Source organism: Onychostruthus taczanowskii, unplaced genomic scaffold (genome assembly GCF_017590055.1).
Source record: "Onychostruthus taczanowskii isolate IOZ18803 unplaced genomic scaffold, ASM1759005v1 scaffold2, whole genome shotgun sequence".
NCBI lineage: Eukaryota > Metazoa > Chordata > Aves > Passeriformes > Passeridae > Onychostruthus > Onychostruthus taczanowskii.
This window is the reverse complement of record NW_024499239.1, coordinates 24,636,640-24,655,008: the sequence shown is the minus strand read 5'-3', so window position 1 is coordinate 24,655,008 and position 18,369 is coordinate 24,636,640. Positions and strand designations below refer to the sequence as shown.

Here is an 18,369-nt window from a genome sequence, read left to right as displayed (position 1 = left end):
GCACATTCCTGAGTCTGTGCTCCATGCTGGTCCGTGGAGACACTCATCTCCCTGTGCACACCAGGCCTTGAAGTGCATTTCAAGAAGGTGCCAAGTGTTTTCTAAGAGTGAGTGGCTTCACCGACGAGTTCCTAACGCTCAGCTCCTCTTTCAGTGTGCACGTGTTGCTCGGTATGCCGACTCCTCAGAGGTGAGTGCTGGATTTCTGTGTCCTGCTGTCCATGCATCCCTTTTGGGCATGGCTGCATTCCCCAGCCTGGCTTGCTCCTGATGCTCTTGCTCACTGGGTTTCCTAACACCAGGGGGGCAAAGCAGGGGAAGGCCAGGCTGTGAGCAGGTTTGGGAGCTGTGTGTGTGCTCATGGCAAGAATCTCAGTGCTTCTCACCATACTGACCTGTGTTACCCAAGGATGGGGATTGTTCCTCTGGAGAAGAACTTCATTTCTCTTCTAGAGGCTGTGCCATATCCTTGCTGTGCAGTGTAACTCCTCTGCCCCATGTCCCCCCGTGCTGGTGTAAATCCACTGGGAATGCAGCAAGAGCAGAACCTCATCAGCCCAGCCCTGTTTTCTGTGTTCCCTAAGGATTGGCACATGTTTCTCCATTGGTGGAGAGGATGTTTGTGTTTGGGGTGAACAGGGTATGTAGTAAATTCCAGCAGCAGACCATGGTAAGACAAAATAGGCTTGAACTGACTCTCCCTGATACAGTCTCTGGCAGAAGCATTTTTGAAAAGTGTCCCCACTGTCCCCAGCATTTATTGTGTTTACAAATGTCGGAGTGCAGTGAATGGTTTAGCTGCCAGTGGTCTTTTCAGTGCTGTGCCAGTTAGCTCGGTTGCTAAGAGCCCAGACATGTCACTTCTGCATTTTTTTCCCAGTGACAGATGAAAGGAGTGGGAGAACTCCAATTCGGGCATGCCAGAGGATGGGACTGCCAAGCAGCTTGTCTGGGGAGAAAAAAGAAATACAGACTGGCAGTGTCTCATGTTGGTAGAAGCAAAAAAACCTTTGTAACTCCTTTTCTTCTCATCTCATGTGCTTTTTGTGTATTTTGCACACTAATCAACCTGGAGACAGCAGCAGAAAGACTAAAGGATCAGAGTGCTGCCACCATGCTGCAGCTACCTGTGCCTTCCCACAGCCCTGCACCTGGTGCCAGAGCCCTGTGCAGTGGTGGTGCTTGGAGCCTGATGCTTCCAGCCTGGCACAGCCTCCCTGCACTCTGCGTGCGAGGCAAACCCACCCTCATATTTGTTTTGTTACCCTTCCTTTTCTGGGTGGGTGTGCCATTGTGCAGGACAACGAAGCATGTCTAAGGTGGTATCTGTTGAAACACTTGTATTCACAGGGCATTTTATTAGAACTCTTCTAATTTTAGCCTAAACCTATTTTATGGATTTGACTCCAAAGTGTTATTTATAAAAAGAATCACTGAATCCTTATGGGCTTAACAGTCATGAGGTATTCTTAGAACAGTCTTTTAATGATGCTAAAGCAGCAATCTGTCCAATATGTTTATGAATTAAACCCGAAGTAATTTAGATCTTGTTGAAATTGCATCCCCTTTCACATTGGCTTGTTTTACTATTCCTGTTCCCTTCTAGCATAATCCAGTCCCTTAGACCATGTCAATAGGGATGTGCCAAGGCTCTGTGTCATAGAGGGTTCATTCTGTCTCCACAGGCTGCCCTTTCTCTGTCTCCAAGGCAATAGATGCATTAATGCACTCTCAGACAGTGGCTTGCCATTAAAATGCTCCTTTGTAAGAGCATCTTTGGTAGCTTGGAGGGCTGACTACGTCATGTGAAGATTTTTCAAGGCCACAAAAAGCTGGGGGAAGAAAGAATCTAATTTTGTTTAGCTAGGACTAAGTTGCCTTGAGCTATTGGCACTCATCTTCTCTTAGTGCAGACTTTAGTGTAGCCAGTTTCAGAGTCACATCATTAACAGTTCTCATTTCCAAAGAGTTTATAATCTAAATGGGCAGATAGTCAAGTCTTTCCTCAAGCAGGGATATTAAAAGCTGCTTTAGAGCCTTGGTGCAATCTTTTTGGCAGGAGCAGTTGCATTAATGCTCTTGCAGGTAAAACTCAATTATTTCACTCTCTGACTCACAGAAACCTCCTCAGCTCTTAGGAGAGCACAGGCTGGTGGTGCAAAAGTCCAAGTATTCTGCTCCCTAGATGACACCCTGAGAGAAGGTGTAAGGAGAATGGGGCCTGCAGGTGCCATGGAGTGAGCATTTCTGCATTTCTGCAGGGCCTGAAGGCCAGGCTGAGCCCTCTGAGCTGGAGCTGTCCCTGTCAGCACTGGGGATGGGCTGGGGGCTGATGGGCTGCTCTGGAGCAGGACTGTCCCTGTCAGCAGTTATGGGCTGGGTGCTGATAGGCTGCTCTGGACCAGGACTGTTCCTGTCAGCAGTGATGGGCTGGGGGCTGATGGGCTGCTCTGCTCTGGAGCAGGACTGTCCCTGTCAGCACTGGTGGGATTCTCTGTGCTGAAGCTCCACAGCAGAGCCCTTTCCTGCCCAGCTGGATCACTCCCACTGGCCTCACAGTCTGCACATGACAGAGCATTGATGCAATTCAGGACATTCATCCTCCTCTGCTCTGGGCAGCTTCACTAAAACACAAGCCTGTTTGACAGATGTACTCCAGCACATCTTTTTGACAGCTCCTATGCCAGCTCCTCTTGCTTTTGTTCCTGGCCAGGCCTTTGCTGGTGGAACTCCTTCCAGGTTTTAACCCGAGTTTCTGATTTATCTCCTTTGTGTTGTGTGGAAAGTCAGGCTACAGCATTAAGGAGCAATGGTACAATTATGTAAGAGCTCTTTTTCCCTTTCAGAGAGAACAGAGTGAAAATCTCCAGGGATATGTTTGTCTTTTGGCAGTGCCTGGCAAATGCTTAAACGCTGCTCAGTGTTAAACAGTCTTGCTTGGGACCGGCATTTAAGAAGTAACAAAATATGTTTGGTGGTGTTCTCTCAACTAATGTCTCTTAGGTGCTGTTGCAAAGACCTGGGGCATGGTTGAGAGGGAGAAACCATTTTAATTCTTGCAGAGAATAAATCTATCTCTCATGAATTGGAGAATCAGCTGTATATCAGGAGAATTGTTGAGACTGCAAGTATTTGAGGGGGAATTTAATATTAAAATGCTGATCAGAAGCCTTAGGCAGTGTGAGAAATGTGCAGGGACATTTGTGATGAAGGGTCTGGTCTGGGTGTGCACTGCAGGGCTGTGCTCCACAAGGTGACAGATCACACCCACCAGCAGTGCAGCTCACCAAGGACCTCGATGGGACATCCACTTAATTGTGCTTTAAATAAATCACCTCATTGGTCTATTAGCTGCATCCAACACTTTCTTTGTGGTATGCTCAGAAGTGCACATGAGTTATTACAGTGGAAAGTGCTTTAAAAACACTAATTGACTTTATGTCAACGGGGCTGATTGTACATCTCTGAACTAATTCAATTAAATGGTGTAGGTGGTTTTATTTTGGTTCTTAGTCAGTTTTGCTTCCAGCTCTTATTCAGAGGATTTCTTTTAACCTTATTGAACTTAAAGAACAAACAGCAATTTTCTGTTGCTCTAGGCATTTTGTTCCTTAAAATTTCCCTTTACTAAATACTGAAGCAAATTTTTACAGGGCTGGTTTGCATCACTTTGCGCTGGTATTTCTGAATAGCAATTTGTGATTTTCTTTTTGTGATTTAAAAATAGTTTCAGATGTATTTTGGTTACTTCAGGGAAGAAAAAAAATCACAGAAAATCAGTAGTTTTTAAGTACATTTGCATCGTACCAGCAGAAAGTGAAAACATTGATTATTGTTTAATAAACTTCAGCTGATTGACAGATATGATAAAAGTGAAGATGAATATTTCTGTATTCTGAAACAATGCTCGTTCCCCCTCTGCACCCAAATGTTTTCTCCTAACAGTTTATTCTTTCTTTTTCTCTATGTAAATATTATGGGACTCTGATGTAAGTGTTACAGATTGCATGAATTTTCCTCTGAGGTGTTTGGAATAGACTAGCATTTAACAACTCACTCATTTGTGGGATGTGTTTTCATTAACGGATGACTTTGTTGATGTAATTAGGCTTGTTTGCTTTGGTTGCATTTGACTCCAGCTTTGGAAAGGATGTCTGCCTCTGTTTGGTGGCTCCTGGGCAGTGTGTGCTGGTGTAGTTGGCTGCTCCTAACTCTTGGTTTGGCAATGAAAACTGCTGGGGAAGTACAGGACTTGGGTCAATGTCTTTTGGAAATGATGGTGAATTTATCTTTGTTGCAGGGGAAAGAAGCTGATGGCCATCGTATAATAAATATCTCTTCTCCTGTGCTTATTAAGTGGTGTGCAAACCTCTTTACATGAATGATGCCCTGGAAAGGCTTAACTTTGGAGTGACTTTGCCTTCCATTACAATAATACAATACCTCCCTCTTGGTTTGTGTAGTCTGTGACTGTGGTTTTCCCCATTGTTGCAAGGAATTCAAGTGATGGAAATACTGTGCCTAGCAAAATAAGGGGAGGTCCAATGTCAAAGTTGCCTGATTCCCACTGTAACTGTACTTAAGTGTCCAGATTTTTCAGAGGATCTAGATCAAAGTCATTTGTTCACTTGCACTTAAAGTGGGCCAGGTCCTGATTTCTGTTGTACTCATGAAGATCCACAGAAATTTGCTGCAGATTTACATGGCAGCATGGACCAGAGTCTGAACCAAAGTGATTACTGAACCAGCACACTACTTAATCCCAGATACTGCTGTAGAAAGAGTTTTGCAAGTGAAATTTCTTAGCCTTGTTGAATCATAGATTGCAATGATCTGGCCCTACATTTCCTGGTCTGTGCTGGGTTGTTCCTTGAGGTGCATTAACAGCTCAGGTCCCACCTCTGCAGAGCACTCAAATGTCTGCTTTAACTTGAAATGTGCCCATTTTCAGGGCTTCCCACACAAAGTGTTGGTTGTATCAGTTCCTTTGGGAGGAATTATGATGGAATGATAGGAACTGGAATTAAGGGAATTGACTGGAATAATCCATTTCCTTAGACTGTTTACAGTCAGATTCTGTCTTGCTTTCGTGGAGGGAGGAGTGTAATTTGGTCTGTGCACTGAAAAGCTGCTGCAAGAGGCAGCAGCACCTTTAGTCCTGGAACACCAGCCCATCTCCCACTTCTGCCCCTTCACACAAAGCTGTGGAGCCTTAAATGTAACACCTAAAACACAGCCCACCCTGGGATGGGGAGTGAGAGGCTCCCAAACAGAGCCAGGGCAAAGGTCTGTGTATGATCCATGTTTTTATGCAGCCACCTCCTGGCTGTGACAGTCCCTGGGTTGTTGGCTGTTCCCTGGAGCAGCACACACTGCTGACTCTGCTCCTTTGGGGACATCTGATAGTGACCTGAGGCCCTGCAGCCTCAGATCATAAAAATGGCTCTTAGAAACACACAGGAGGTCACCCAAGGCCAAGTGCTGTCCTCAAAATGCATGTTCCAGCCCTGGCAATGTTGTGCTCCTCAGTCTTTACCTTCTCTGGTAACAAATCCAGAACCCTTTCATTCACTTTAAACCTCCATCTCCCTTCTCAGCAGTTCCTCACATGTGTGTTTGTTCTTCTGATTAACCCCTACTTTACACTTTTACTCACTCTCTTGGTGTCAGAAAATCAGTTTTTTATCATATCATCACCGTATTCACAAAAAAACAACAGTTTCAGAGCTGGGGCTCACACAGCAGCTGCTCTTCAGAGATGAGTTCTCTGCTATCCCAGAACAGCAGAATGCTTCCACAAATGTGGGACAAAGGCTGGCACTCCAAAGGCTGGCAGATCAACATGAGCTTGGGCTGCTCAAAATACAGATGTCCTTCCCAAGGCAGGATGGGCAGGGAGTCCTCCCTTCTTGTTCCAGGTCTGAAGGAAAGTGCCGTGTGTATTAAAGATCTTTTCTCATCCATGGCCAGAAAAGTAATGGAAAAGCCGAGGAGAGCCCATCTTGCTTTTTCCAGTTCAGTGAGGCTGAAGCTAAACTGCTTCCCATGTGGCTGGTTTTCAGTGTCCCACTCAAAATGACGTGGAGCAGGGAAGAAAAGGGCATCAGCCCAACTTCCAGTGAACTTTACAGACCACTCAGCTGCAGGGATCAAAGCAGTATGGACCAGCTTAGAGGCTGAGCTCTCCTCTTGATCTTCATGGAAGCAGCTTCAGGACATGGATGTGATGCTTGGACTGATGGGAGAATGGAAAAGCCTGCAGGAGACTGTGCCTGCTGTGGAGGTGACCTGGGTGGCAGAGCTCACTGGGTATCTTTTTTGCCCACCATCTAATTTAAGAGAGAGAACAGTAATGAAGGAAGCAGCGTATGCTGCAAAGCCATGGGATTCACAGGAGCATTATCAGGCTGACAGTTCCTTCTGTCTCCTTTTCCAGTGGAGTGGCTGGTCGTGGAATGGCAGCATGGCACATTGTTGTGATTCTGTTCACTCAGCCTCAGCAGCCAGTGTCTCCTCACTCTGGTCACCCCGACTCTGGGTCTCCAGCACCCCTCCATCCTGTCCCATTCAAAGCCCTTTTTCCTGGTGAAAGCCCGTGTCTGTTCTCACTGGCACATGGCTGGAGGTGTGCTGTTGGGCCACTGTGCAAACCTCAGTGAGGCCATTAAAAGAAGTTCTGACCCACTTCTACTAAACTTGACTGAATTTTGATTTGGCTTAGGCAGGCAGCAAAGAACAGCTTCCACATCAAAGAGTGTCTAAGCTAGGCTGCTCCTGGGTAGATCACTTCCCAAGTGGAGGGATAAAATAGTAAACTAAAACATTCCTCTACTGTTTTGCCATGTGGTCTAGAGAACATTTAATTCTCCCCACAGCGCAGTATTCACACTACAGTCCTACACAGAACAAAAACATTTCAGCATTATCCCTGGCCCCTCTGCAATGTGACTATCAACATCTTCAGTACAGCTGGGGAAAAGGTCAACTTCCAGCTCTTCCTGAAAACCTGCAGTGGTATCTTCCAGCCTGCCCATGTGAATGGTGATAAAGGGGTAGAAGCACAGGGTCAGTGGGCAGAGGATGATGGTGTGCACAGGCTGCTGTCTCGAGAAGCAGCTGCATCCTGTGGCTGAGACTGATTAGCTGCTGACTTTAATCTGCACTGGGGAGAGCCCCAGTGACTGCTCGTGACTCCTGGTGTTGCTGTAGCCAAATCATTTCCCCTCTGTCTGTTGCCCTACTGGAAGAGCTGTCGAAGAACTCATTTATTTTGGGCTTTAAGAATCAAAAGGGATTAGTAAGTATTAGATGTTTAAGAACCTCTTTGGTTTCAGTCTTTGGGGTTCAGTCTTTGGTCCAGCAGACTCTTACAGTCAGGCTGAGACAAGAAGCACAGGGCATTATTTCTATGTATGTTCATGCAACAAAGTATAGACCCAGTAATTCTGACTAGTGCCACTTAAACAGCAAATAGTTCCCCTCCTACCATGTTTTGGAATCAAAAAAGCCTTCTCAATTAAACAGAGAAACCTCCAGCCCTGCTGGTAAGAGCAGGAAACTTGGTCATGTTGAATTTCCTCTTCTGTACCTCTTGCTTTGGGCTGGTCATTAAAAATACTGTCTCATTTACTGTGTGTATTTAGGCAGCAAATGGATTGTGTTGTGTAACAAAACCAGTCCCACAAAGATTGTGCCATAAGTTCCAAGGGTAAGAACCACCAAGTGTTTGTGGTTTGAAGTTATGAGGCCATAAACTGCCTTCAGGAACATCAGCAGAGATAATGCTCCACCACATTTACTCCAGAGTGACAGAAGAGAGACTTTGCCCTGCACTGGTTTTCCAGCAACACTCCCACTTGATGAGGGTCCATTCAATGCCTGGTGAAGCTTTTTGAAAACTTCAGTGGATCTCAGACTGAGTGCTTGCCTTGACCACTCAGTTTCAAGTCTGTAAGTGCTGCTGTGTTTCCTATTTCTGCATCCCAGGCAGGTCTCAGTGCTCACCAGAGGACTTCAACACCCATTTGGAGTCTTCTAGAGGAAGCAGTAGATGCAGGAGCTATGGATGGAACCAGCAATTCAAGAAATCAGTTATTTTATTTATCCCTGAGCAAACAAACAAAAAATCTCTTTATAGTGTCAACCTCCCGAACATCAAAAGCTGTGAATTTAGTCTCAATTCTGTGTAAAATAATCAAAATAGACTTTATAATGGCTTTGTAAACAAGAGCCTACTGATTTCTAACCCCACAGCTGCTATTATTAGAGTGTGATGTGTGGCCCTTCTGTCTATTAATCCCTGGAAGATGCATGGCTTTGCAGTGAGTGACGTTTGTGTGAATCAAACCATCATTGATTTCCTCATGCCGTGTCTTCACATTTAGGCTGCAAATGGCTGTGTTAAATAGGTGAAATAAGTGTGGACATTAGATATGAGAAGCCACCTGAGACAAACTGTGAAACAAAAGGCTCAGTGTTCTCAGATGATGAAGAGAACGATTGTGCATCCCTGAACAAAAGGCCCAGAAAGAAGGATCAACCCCTTGAGGTACTTCCATATTGTCAAGAGTCCTCCTTCTGACATTCCTTGATTCTTCAGCTGGAATCTTCAACTGAACAAACACCTGTCTTTGGTCTAAACTCACTTAATACCCTTTAAGTTGCTTCCTGGAAACAAAAGAACTAAAGGAAATGCAGATCTCACCCTGATTTGTCAAAATTTTAGCAACATTTCATTATGGAGGAAGTAAAAACCTCTGTGGGATATGCTGTAGGCAAAGACTCCTTGAAGATCTGGGCAGGGTGGATGGAGCCACAGCCAGCAGCTGAGATCTCCACCCATGGGAAGCTGAGCTGGTTCCCTCCTTCCCTTGGCTCAGTGTGAGGGAGCAGAGCAGTGTGGTTTGGTCAGCTGCTGCAATCCCTTCTGCCGGGCTCTCCTACCTGGGGGGGCTTTCACCAAAGCCTGGGCTGCTCTGTTCTAGCCATGGAAAGGTGCAGCCCCTCCAGCTACTCCCAGAGCTGTCCAGTGACCTCCCAAAGGAGGCAGAGCTGTTCATGCCCCGTTTAAGAGCCTTGGCTGTGCAGTTAATGACAGCTTTGCTTTAAGAGCCACATGGTTTTCCCCAAGAGCAGCCTCGTCCCAAGCTGCAGGAGGTGCTGCTCAAGTTGTCTGGCTGTGTCCCTGGGCTCCTGGTTTACAGAGAGCTCCTCTGAGCCAGCAGCTGTGGAGCCAGCTCTGGTGTGGGATCCATTGCTGCTGTGCATAGCAGCTTTGCTCCTCACCTCTGCTCCAGCTGTGCTTTCTGGGCACAGCCATCCCATCCAGATCTGTTGTGCTGTTGGGGATTCACTGCACGGACCTGGGGTAAGATTTCAGGCTTGGAAGACGGGGTGAAGTGTTGGATTAATCCCATCTCTGTGAAAAAGTACTTTGGTTTATGGTCAAGCTAGAAAAAATGGAGATTTAGGTGGAGTCTAAACAAAACCTCACCGTGCTGCAGTCCCTTGTCGATATGAATAGTTATACTTTGCTGCATCATGGGAGTGCAGAAACATGGCATGGTCTTGGTTTGAAAGTCCTGTAAAACAGAAAAGTCTTTGCTTTGGTCCTGTCAGGCCCTTACAGGTAAATATGGGTAAATGCTATTAACAAAACAAGGCTTTGGATGTTTGTGCAAATGGAGTAGAAGAGCCTACCACACCTTGCAGTGTTACTTGATGCAGTGACAGGCATCAAGTAACACTGCAAGGTGTGGTAGACACTGAGAATCCATGCCCTGTTACAACATCTGATAACCATTTCTTGTTGTGAAGCCCATGAGACACAATGCCACACCAGAACTCTTCTGAGACAAGTAGGCTCTGCAGATTAGGGCTTTTTCTTTCATTTGTTTGCTGGCCTAACTAATGTCTGAGTCTGGAGAACAGAGTTAACCACAGGAAACCAAATTCATGGAGTTGGTCTGCCTCCTCCTGGGCAGTCAGGGCTCCTTGTGAAAGCTCTGCACCAGCTGACTACAAGGCAGAATTCCAATAGCTGGTTTCTAAAATAATTTCAACAGATTTTGTCTGGCCTCTTGGCCTCTTTCCCAAGCAAGAGGGCGATTTTAAGGAGTTCTACCTCATGAGAATTACAGGCCTGGTGTGTTCCATCTTGGGAAACCCTTCAGCTTTGTAATGCCATGAGCTGTACCCTCCGAGGAGCTGTGGATGGGTTGGGCAGGGCAGGATGGGCTGGGAGACACCAGAACTGGCTCCTGCCACCAGTTTGATCTCTAGATCCATGAGCTGCTGTAAATGGCACCAGTTTGACCTGGCTCTTTCAGCTGTTGAGTTTTTAGCAATCTTTAGCCACACTTGTAACCAAGCACCAGAGGGGAATGTGTTGATGTAACCTGGGTGTACAACAGGTTTCTTAAAGAGATTAGTCCACAGCTGGCCATTCACAACTGATCTTCAGGGCCAAAACTTCTGCATTACTTCACGCATGGAATAGGATCCTTGCCACAGAGGTCTCACAAAGATGGGTGAGTTGTAAGGAAAAAAAAATATTTCCTACTATGCCTCTGAAGTTTTGTCTTGTTTCTCTGCAGGCACCGCCTAGGACTCTTAGACCTCGCTTCAGGAAGAAAAGTACCTCGTCCTCTGCCACTGAAACAATGTGAGTGCAATGAGCCAATAGCACCAAGATCCACAGAATGTCTCTCTTCTGCCTTAAAGAGCTACTCGTTCATAACGTAGGAAGCAGCAGTGGGATGGATGTGCTTTGATCACAGCACTGTAGACATGGCCTTTCTCCTCCTCTCTCCGCTTCCTTCTGTGGCACGCTGCTGTTTGTCCCTGACGTGGGTAGGACAGTCTGGCAGGCACCTGCAGGTGAGGGGTCCTGGTTTGGTTTGCAGAGTGTGCACCCACCCACAGTGTACATTTACAGTTTCATTTGTGTCTGCATAGCTCTTGCTCTGTGAATGCCCAGAGGAAACAACAATAAGCAGTTACTCATGATGCTACATTGACAGTGTATTTATTTATGGCTTTATCATGGATGAAGTGGATTTGCAGAACCCATGGATTTCTCTTTCCTCCCTTCCTCCTCAAGACTGTGAATGATGTAACAAATGTCAAAGTACTCTGACTGTACAAAATGTCCAAGATTTGTTAGCAAAAGCTGAGCTGCAACTGCGTTTTTCTGCAAGTAAATCACATGTTCTGAGAAAACCATTGTGCTAAACCCACAGAGACAGAACCACTTACTGAGGATGAGGAAGAGATGTGCAAGAGAAAAAAAAATTGTTTCAATGATGTAACGAAGGGAGAGTCCTAATTTCGATCAGCCTGAGCCAGGAGAGTATTTTATGGAAAATGATGCATAGAAGAACTAAATCCCACCATTTGTGGCCAATGTTCTACTGTGAGTTTTAAAGTGTGAGCAAGCCAGGCTTGAGCAAGCTGCAGCAACAGAAATTAGAATTGCTTTAGTGATGCATTTCCAGGGGAAAACACACCTTTCTCCCCTGCTGCAACAGTGCCAGTCCCAGCACTCTGCTCTGCTGCTGAGGGGCTGCTGTTCTGCTTGCATGAGCAGAGGAGGGTGCTGGGTCTGAGCTGCTTCTTGAAGCCTGGAGTTTCTCCTGTAGCATGGAGTTTGGTTAGAACCACAAGAACCAGATGGAGTGGTTTATTTGTATCCATATATAAATGGGAAATATAAAAGAAGAGGAAGACATGGTAGGGTTTGTGTATTTGTGCTTCAAGTTGGTGTCTCTTGTAAGTGTTGAGCATGTGAGATTCACACATAAGTTAATTACGTGACCCTTTGTGTTTGCTCTCAGACCTGTCACATAGACTAGAAGAGGATTTAGCATTATGTAGGATGTGCCATCACCAATGGATCAGCACAGGGGCTCGATGGTGTCACTGTTCATCTGGCTCAGGTGTAGCAGCCCAGGGTGCCAAAAGCCAGCTGGAGTGTGCCAGGCTCAGAGATAACTCTGAAGTGGGCTTTGAAACCATTTCTCTGCCAGGTGTGCATCCATATCCCAGCTGCCCATCTGGTGGGTCCCTGAGGTCACTCCCACAGCTTCCTACATGTGCGGGGAAGAAAGAAATAAATTACGTGCGCACAGAAATGTTTATGTGACCTGGCTGGGAAATGGAAAAAGCAAGCAGGTGTTTCCTGTGTCTGCCACAGTATTTGGCCTCATTACCTGAGAATTTTATTTTCATGTGCTGATTCAGTCGTATTTTGCAAATTTTGAAAAATTCTTCAGAAAGTAAATTTAAAAAAAAACCCAAACAAATCTGTCTAAAGAGCAGTTACAGAAGAGTTGGTCCCTGGAAGATACTCAGCAAAAGCTTTGAGAAGCTAAGCTTATGTATTTTACTTCTAAGCAGCTTTAGAGTTTATTTGATTTCTTTTGGCTAACATTAAAAAGAAATAGAAAAACTGCCTGCACTGTTAGCAGAAAATAAAATCCTGTTGCAAGCAAGCCATGTTTCCCTGCTATGCAATGGGCTGCTGTAAGATAAAAAAGAAGCTGACAAGTTTGCACTCAATTATGCCAAATAACCCCAACAACATAGAGTTGCATAACATCTGACAAGTTCTAATCTCAGACATGCTGTATTAACATTGATTCTCACTAAAACTATTTAATGTGCGTCTAATCTGCTGTTTTACTGTAAACTTGACTGTTTAGCATTTCTTAAGTGCTGAGGTGAAATGTTGACAAGGGAGTTGCCTTATATCTCTCAAAACATTCACTGTATAAATGAGAAAAATAAACCTTTTCATATCTCTGGAAAAGAAAAAAATGTATGATCAACGGAGCTGTATATTTGCATATAGATAGACAGACATGTGAATGCCTGACCTCGTGCTCCTTGTGCTCAGTGCTCTGTACAGACGAGAGCAGCCACTCTCTTTGATTCCTCACCTTCCTCGCACAGGTTGTTAGCAGGGGCTGCCCCCAGCCTGTCAGTTCGATGTCGCAGCTGCTGTGTTCATTCCGGATAAACACCACCCGTGAAGCCTTTTGTTCCAGCTTTTCTCTGGAGCCTCTGCCAAGGAGCGAGCCCGGTTCGGTGATTCGCCTTCCTGTGCTGCTGCTGACCCCTCCTGGCAAACCGGAGTGTGCAGGACCCGCAGAGGAGAGAGGATGGATGGATGGATGGATGGATGGATGGATGGATGGATGGATGGATGGATGGATGGATGATGGATGGATGGATGGATGGATGGTGGATGGATGGATGGATGGAGGATGGATGGATGATGGATGATGGATGGATGGATGCTTTCTAGACATGTGTTGAAAAGGAGCAGTTCTCAGCTCCCTTCCCGTTCCAGCTCTGAGTGTGCAGGTTGGCTGAGCACTTCCAGATCTCCACTCCTAAAATCAAGCAATCTTCCAGCTGATGGTTTAAAATAGATCTGGCTCAGTTTAAAAAGCCCAGTTTTGGGGCCTTTGAGGCAGCTGGCCCCTACCATCAGTCCTGTAGGGCAGGCCTCCTGATGTCTCAGAGAGGGCTGAGAGAGTGGAACTCTGAAGAGAACAGGCCAGCCCTAGGAAACAGCTTTTACCCAGCTCAAGGCTCCAGTGAAATATGCATTATTTTAAGCACACAAAATTGAGGCTGAGGGGAGGGAAACTGCGGCTGGAGGTGGTCTGTGATAGACAGGCCTGTGAATGACCTCCCCAGTTTACCATAAAGTCATGCAGTTATGAAGAGATAAGCCTGAAGCAGCCCAGTGCTCCCCTCTGTGCCTCCTCTCCTGCCGTAGGGGTCAGCATCAGCGCAGCTCCAGCATCACCAACTGCTGAATCGGGATCCCATCAAAAAAAGACTTCACATGTGTCCCTGTCACCCTGGAATGAATCAACCTAAAAACCTTGTGGAAGTGCAAACCCAGCACAGAAGGAAAGAGAACCAGGCAATTTATTCCTGCTAGGAGGGAGAAAGCTGCTTGGAGACAATGCTCCTCCTGTAAACAACCTGCTGCCTCTGGCTGCTGGCGAGTCCTCGTGTCGTGGTGAACCCTTGTGCTCCTCACCCACAGTCTCCCTTTTGCTGTTAGTTTCAGGTACCTGTTTTGCATCCAGCACATTTGAACTAGCAGAGAACACGTCGGGATTTGCGTTTAGACAAACTATTTAAGGCTCATAATTGTGCACTTGGTGTGATTTCTTTCCTGTGATGGGTAGAAAAGGTCTGTGATACAATGGTACACTTGATGCCTCACAAGGACGGCCATTACAACAGTATTCCAAAGGTTGATGTTTTGCTGGTTTTGTTATACTGCTTGATATACATCTTGAATAAAGTCTTAATCTTTTCTTTATTAAAAAAAAAAAAGAACAAAAAACAAAACCAAACATCTTTAGTCTGTTCAATGTATCTGGCAGGCCAGAATAATCACTTTGATCGCTGTATTATTTTTATCTGAATTCTGGCTGACTGTATATAGATGTATTCACTAAGTGCTGCATGTCCTTCAGAACTTTCTGTATCATGAACTGGAAAAAGAACAAAATACAGCTACTGAACACTCTGAGTAACTAGTGAATTCATTGCAATGCTACAGCCTTGTACAGCAAACCACCTCTGCTGTACAGGCAGCTCTGGGGCTGATAACCAGGGACTGTCTGCTCAAAAATGGGTGATCAGGGAATGCTTTAAAGTACTGCTTTCACTGCTTTTCTGGAGTATCAGCTTTGTAGAGAAAACATCTGATCCAACCCTTAGCAAAAACAGGGTGTAGATGGTCTGGTCACTCCAAACAGACCCCATGATAAACCCTTGGGTTTGTTCCATTTATGTGTGACCAGGAATGTGCAGTATGAAGTGTGAATAAACAAGAAATTACTCTGACTTGTCTGCTTGAGGATGTTGTGCAGGACACAAAGAATAGATTCTACTATTAAAAAACCAACAGAGGACACAAAATGTGAGTATTGTAATGAAAGCTGGTGGCCAAAACATTTCAAAATCAGTCATAAAATCAGCATATAGCTATGAAACTCTGGTTTGGGGTTTTTTTCCCCCTACACTTTCCAGCATGGACACAAGGCAATAATGTGTTATTGTGACAGGCAACAATGCTAAGATGGACCCTGCTCTCCTTTTTCCTCTTCCCCAGAAGACTCCATTCAGTGAGCCACCACTTAGTATGGATACAGAAAAATAGATTTTGGGCTTATTTAAACATATTTATTTTTGAAAAATAAGATTAAGTATGTTGAATTATTCACTTTTAGTACTGTTTAGTGTATTCCTCCGTGACAGACAATCACAGGAAACCACCAGACATCAGAATGTGTAGGTGACCAGCCTGACCTCTGCTAAGTAAAACAAACAGCAGACGAAGATAAATTCGAGTATTCCTTTATTGTGGGCACTGATTCCCATAATTCTGCTCAGGTGATATGCACATGTTTATTTGAAAAAGCACAGGCATTCCAGATGTATGTTCCAAAAGCCAGACCGTGGCACACGACCACTGCCCCTTTCCCAGAGCTGTGCAAACCCAAGATTTCTACACTCGGAGGTTCGTGCGGTCGTGGTACTTCTGGAAGGGGTCATCAACGTACCAGTTCCTTCTTTTCCAGAAGGAAGTGGTCATTTTATCCAGGAGCTTACACTGTGTCCTCGTGCACAACACCAACTCCCTCAAACGCTTCTTCTGGGCAGCTGACTTCTTCCACAGCTTCTTCTTGTAACCAGACTGTCAGGAGAAAACACACACCAAAAAACCCCACTTCTTAGCAGCTCACTGCAAATGCACAAACACAGCCACACTGCTCAGCAACCCTGGATAAATCCTCCCCTTTCAGGAAAATGGGAGTCTCTCCACAGAGCTTTTTTTAACTTCCCCATCAGCCACTGCCCTCCAAGTGAAGGAAAACAATAACACTTTAGCCTGACTGTAAAGAACAGGCTCTCATTATCCAAAAAAACCTCACCTTTCTCCTGACCCAGAGGCCGTTGTGCAGCCGGAGGAACCTTTTGACCACAGCTTTCACACTTTTCCTCTTTCCTTTCCGTAGGCTGCAGTAGGTGAGGCTCCTCGCTGGCTGCTGGAGTAAACTTGGAAGCAGAGGTGTGACACTAAAAAAAAAACCAAACCAACCCCAGGGTGAAGAGGGAAATAGAACAGGAATGAAGCACCTTTTTCTAAAAGAAATCACTGCCTTTATCTCACACAGGGAGATCAGAAGAGCTGGGGCTTGTTTGAAGGGTAACAAGGACTCATCTAATATTATAGCACAGCACCTAATGGGTGTAGAATAACAATGGCAGGGCTGGACTCTTGTCAAAATTCAGCTCAAACTTATTATTCCACACAGAGCACCTTTTCTTAATCTACTAAAAGCAGTCAAACACTCAGAAGCCAATATTCAGCTGTTACTTGGATTCAGAAATTACTTTTAGAATATTAGTCACAAAATAGTGTGAGTTGGAAGGGACCTCATGAATCATCTACTCCAACACCCATGAGCAGCAAGAGAAACTGTACTGATTACAAGACTAATTGTAAAATATGGCTACAAAGAGTACACTAATTCACCTTCTGCTTCAAGCATTAATGGTGACTGAAGTGGGAAGCTTTGGGGCTAACACAGACCCACTGCAGAGTGAAAAGGTGCCCAAGAGTGTCAGACTGAAATCTAAATATTATACATATGTCTGTCTATCTATCTCTGTATGTACTTTATATTTATATGGGGAATGGGGTCAGTCTCTTCTCCCAAGCAGCAACAGGAAAAGAGAAAGTTTTGCCAGGGGAGGTTTAGATCGACTTCAGGGAAAACTTTCTTCACAGAAGGGGTTGTCAAGCACCGGCAGAGATTGCCCAGGGCAATGGACAGGTCTCCATCCCTGGAGGGATGTAAAATCTGCGCCGATGTGGCACTTGAGGACACGATTTAGTGCTGGCCTTGGCAGTGCTGGAGTAAGGGTTGGACTTGATGATCTTAGAGGTCTTTTCCAACCTATGATTCTACAATATTCATATATATATATATATATATATATATGGAGGAATTTCAACATATATACTACCCATATTGCATATGTAATATAATACTACATATTATATTATGAAATATAACATAGACTATATTAACAATATAATATTAATACACACGATGATAAATTGTACATGTTATAGGATACATCATAAATTCACAGTATATTGCATATTATGTAATGCATATGTAGTGGAATAAAATATATATTCCTAAATGTATTTACGTATAAACATACTTTAACATATCGTTATATACATATATATACACACATATTTGAAATATATCGTATTTCAAATTATTTATATTGATATGAAACAATATAATACATCTAAAATATATAAGGTATGCAAATAGAAATATATGTTAAGTACATATATATAACATATATAGAGAGAAACACATCCGTGTATATGTGTATATATACATATACATATATATATATATACACACGTGTATATCCCTTTTAAGGGTTTTTCGCACGAGGGAGAAGCCGCGTAGCCGCACCTGCTGAGCACCGAGGGGGTCCCTGCCCGGGGCCGGTTCTCGCTCAGCAGCCGCGGGGCCCAGAGCGGGGCCGGGGCCGGTCCGTGCCCCACGCACCGGGCGGAGGGGCCGCCGAGCGGCAGCGCGCGGGGGGCCCAGCGCCGCAGGATCCCTGCGGGGACACGGGAGAGCCTCAGCACAAACACCCCAGCCAGACACCCCCAGCCCCGACACCGAAACCGCCCCGGTACCGACCCGCCAGGGCCCCGCGGGCCGCCGCCATAGCCATGGCCACGCTGCGCCGGGCGGGGCCGCGCCGCGTCCCGCCCACGGGGGCGGCGGCCGCAGCGGAGCCGGGATCCCGCACCGGACTGGGGATCCCACAGGGGACTCGGGATCTCGCACTGGAGCTGGTGCTCCCCACGGGACTCGGGATCCCGCAGTGGAGCCAGGACCCCCCACCGGACTCGGGATCCCGCAGCGGAGCCATGGTTCCGCACCGGACTCGGGATCCCACAGGGGACTCGGGATCTCGCACTGGAGCTGGTGCTCCCCACGGGACTCGGGATCCCGCAGCGGAGCCATGGTTCCGCACCGGACTCGGGATCCCTCACAGCCCCAGGGTCCTCCTCGTCCGCCCCGCTCCCGCTCCTTCCCCCCGCGCAGCCGTCACCTTTAGGGACCGGCACACACCGAGCCTCCGCCCCCGGGGATCTGTTAGTAAAGTCTCCTATAAAACGCACCAGGTGGATTTAACTCATTGTTTGTGCGCATTACTGGTGTATTCTGATTTTTTTCTCTTCAGAAGCCTGGCCGGACTGGTTGAAGGATGAGATAAAAATGGCTCCTGAGT

General features: G+C 45.8%; 2 protein-coding genes across 11 annotated transcripts in view; one reads left to right on the top strand and one right to left on the bottom strand.

Moving 5' to 3' along the window:
• REEP1 (receptor accessory protein 1) overlaps positions 1-14,874 on the top strand; it is a 66,441-nt gene extending 51,567 nt beyond the window's left edge. For 3 of the 10 annotated variants that reach the window (XM_041402521.1, XM_041402523.1, XM_041402525.1), the window contains 4 exons: positions 155-190; positions 8,409-8,548; positions 10,596-10,663; positions 12,952-14,874. In XM_041402521.1, coding sequence (XP_041258455.1) covers positions 155-190; positions 8,409-8,548; positions 10,596-10,663; positions 12,952-13,018 — 311 coding nt within the window. In that variant the 3' untranslated portion in view covers positions 13,019-14,874. Of the gene's footprint in view, positions 1-154; positions 191-880; positions 3,960-4,300; positions 8,348-8,384; positions 8,549-10,595 lie in introns of those variants that run through there. The other 7 variants (XR_005952501.1, XR_005952500.1, XM_041402522.1 and 4 more) reach the window with 7 other exon arrangements.
• A 497-nt stretch (positions 14,875-15,371) lies between these two features.
• Positions 15,372-18,021, bottom strand: MRPL35 (mitochondrial ribosomal protein L35). The gene is made up of 4 exons (XM_041402792.1): positions 17,772-18,021; positions 17,538-17,688; positions 15,966-16,110; positions 15,372-15,727 (listed from the first exon to the last, which is right to left on the bottom strand). Exons 1-4 carry the CDS (start codon positions 18,004-18,006, stop codon positions 15,539-15,541), a joined length of 720 nt encoding a protein of 239 aa, XP_041258726.1. The 5' UTR covers positions 18,007-18,021; the 3' UTR covers positions 15,372-15,538.
• Positions 18,022-18,369: the final 348 nt, after the last annotated feature.

Excerpts from the sequence above, each read along its gene's own strand:
- MRPL35 (XM_041402792.1), bottom strand. The coding sequence starts at position 18,006 with ATGGCTCCGCTGCGGGATCCCGAGTCCGGTGGGGGGTCCTGGCTCCAC. Across the intron at positions 17,689-17,771 it reads GGCCCGCGGGGCCCTGGCGG|GGATCCTGCGGCGCTGGGCC; the intron begins GTCGGTACCGGG and ends GTGTCCCCGCAG. Across the intron at positions 16,111-17,537 it reads ACCCCCTCGGTGCTCAGCAG|TGTCACACCTCTGCTTCCAA; the intron begins GTGCGGCTACGC and ends TTTTTTTTTTAG.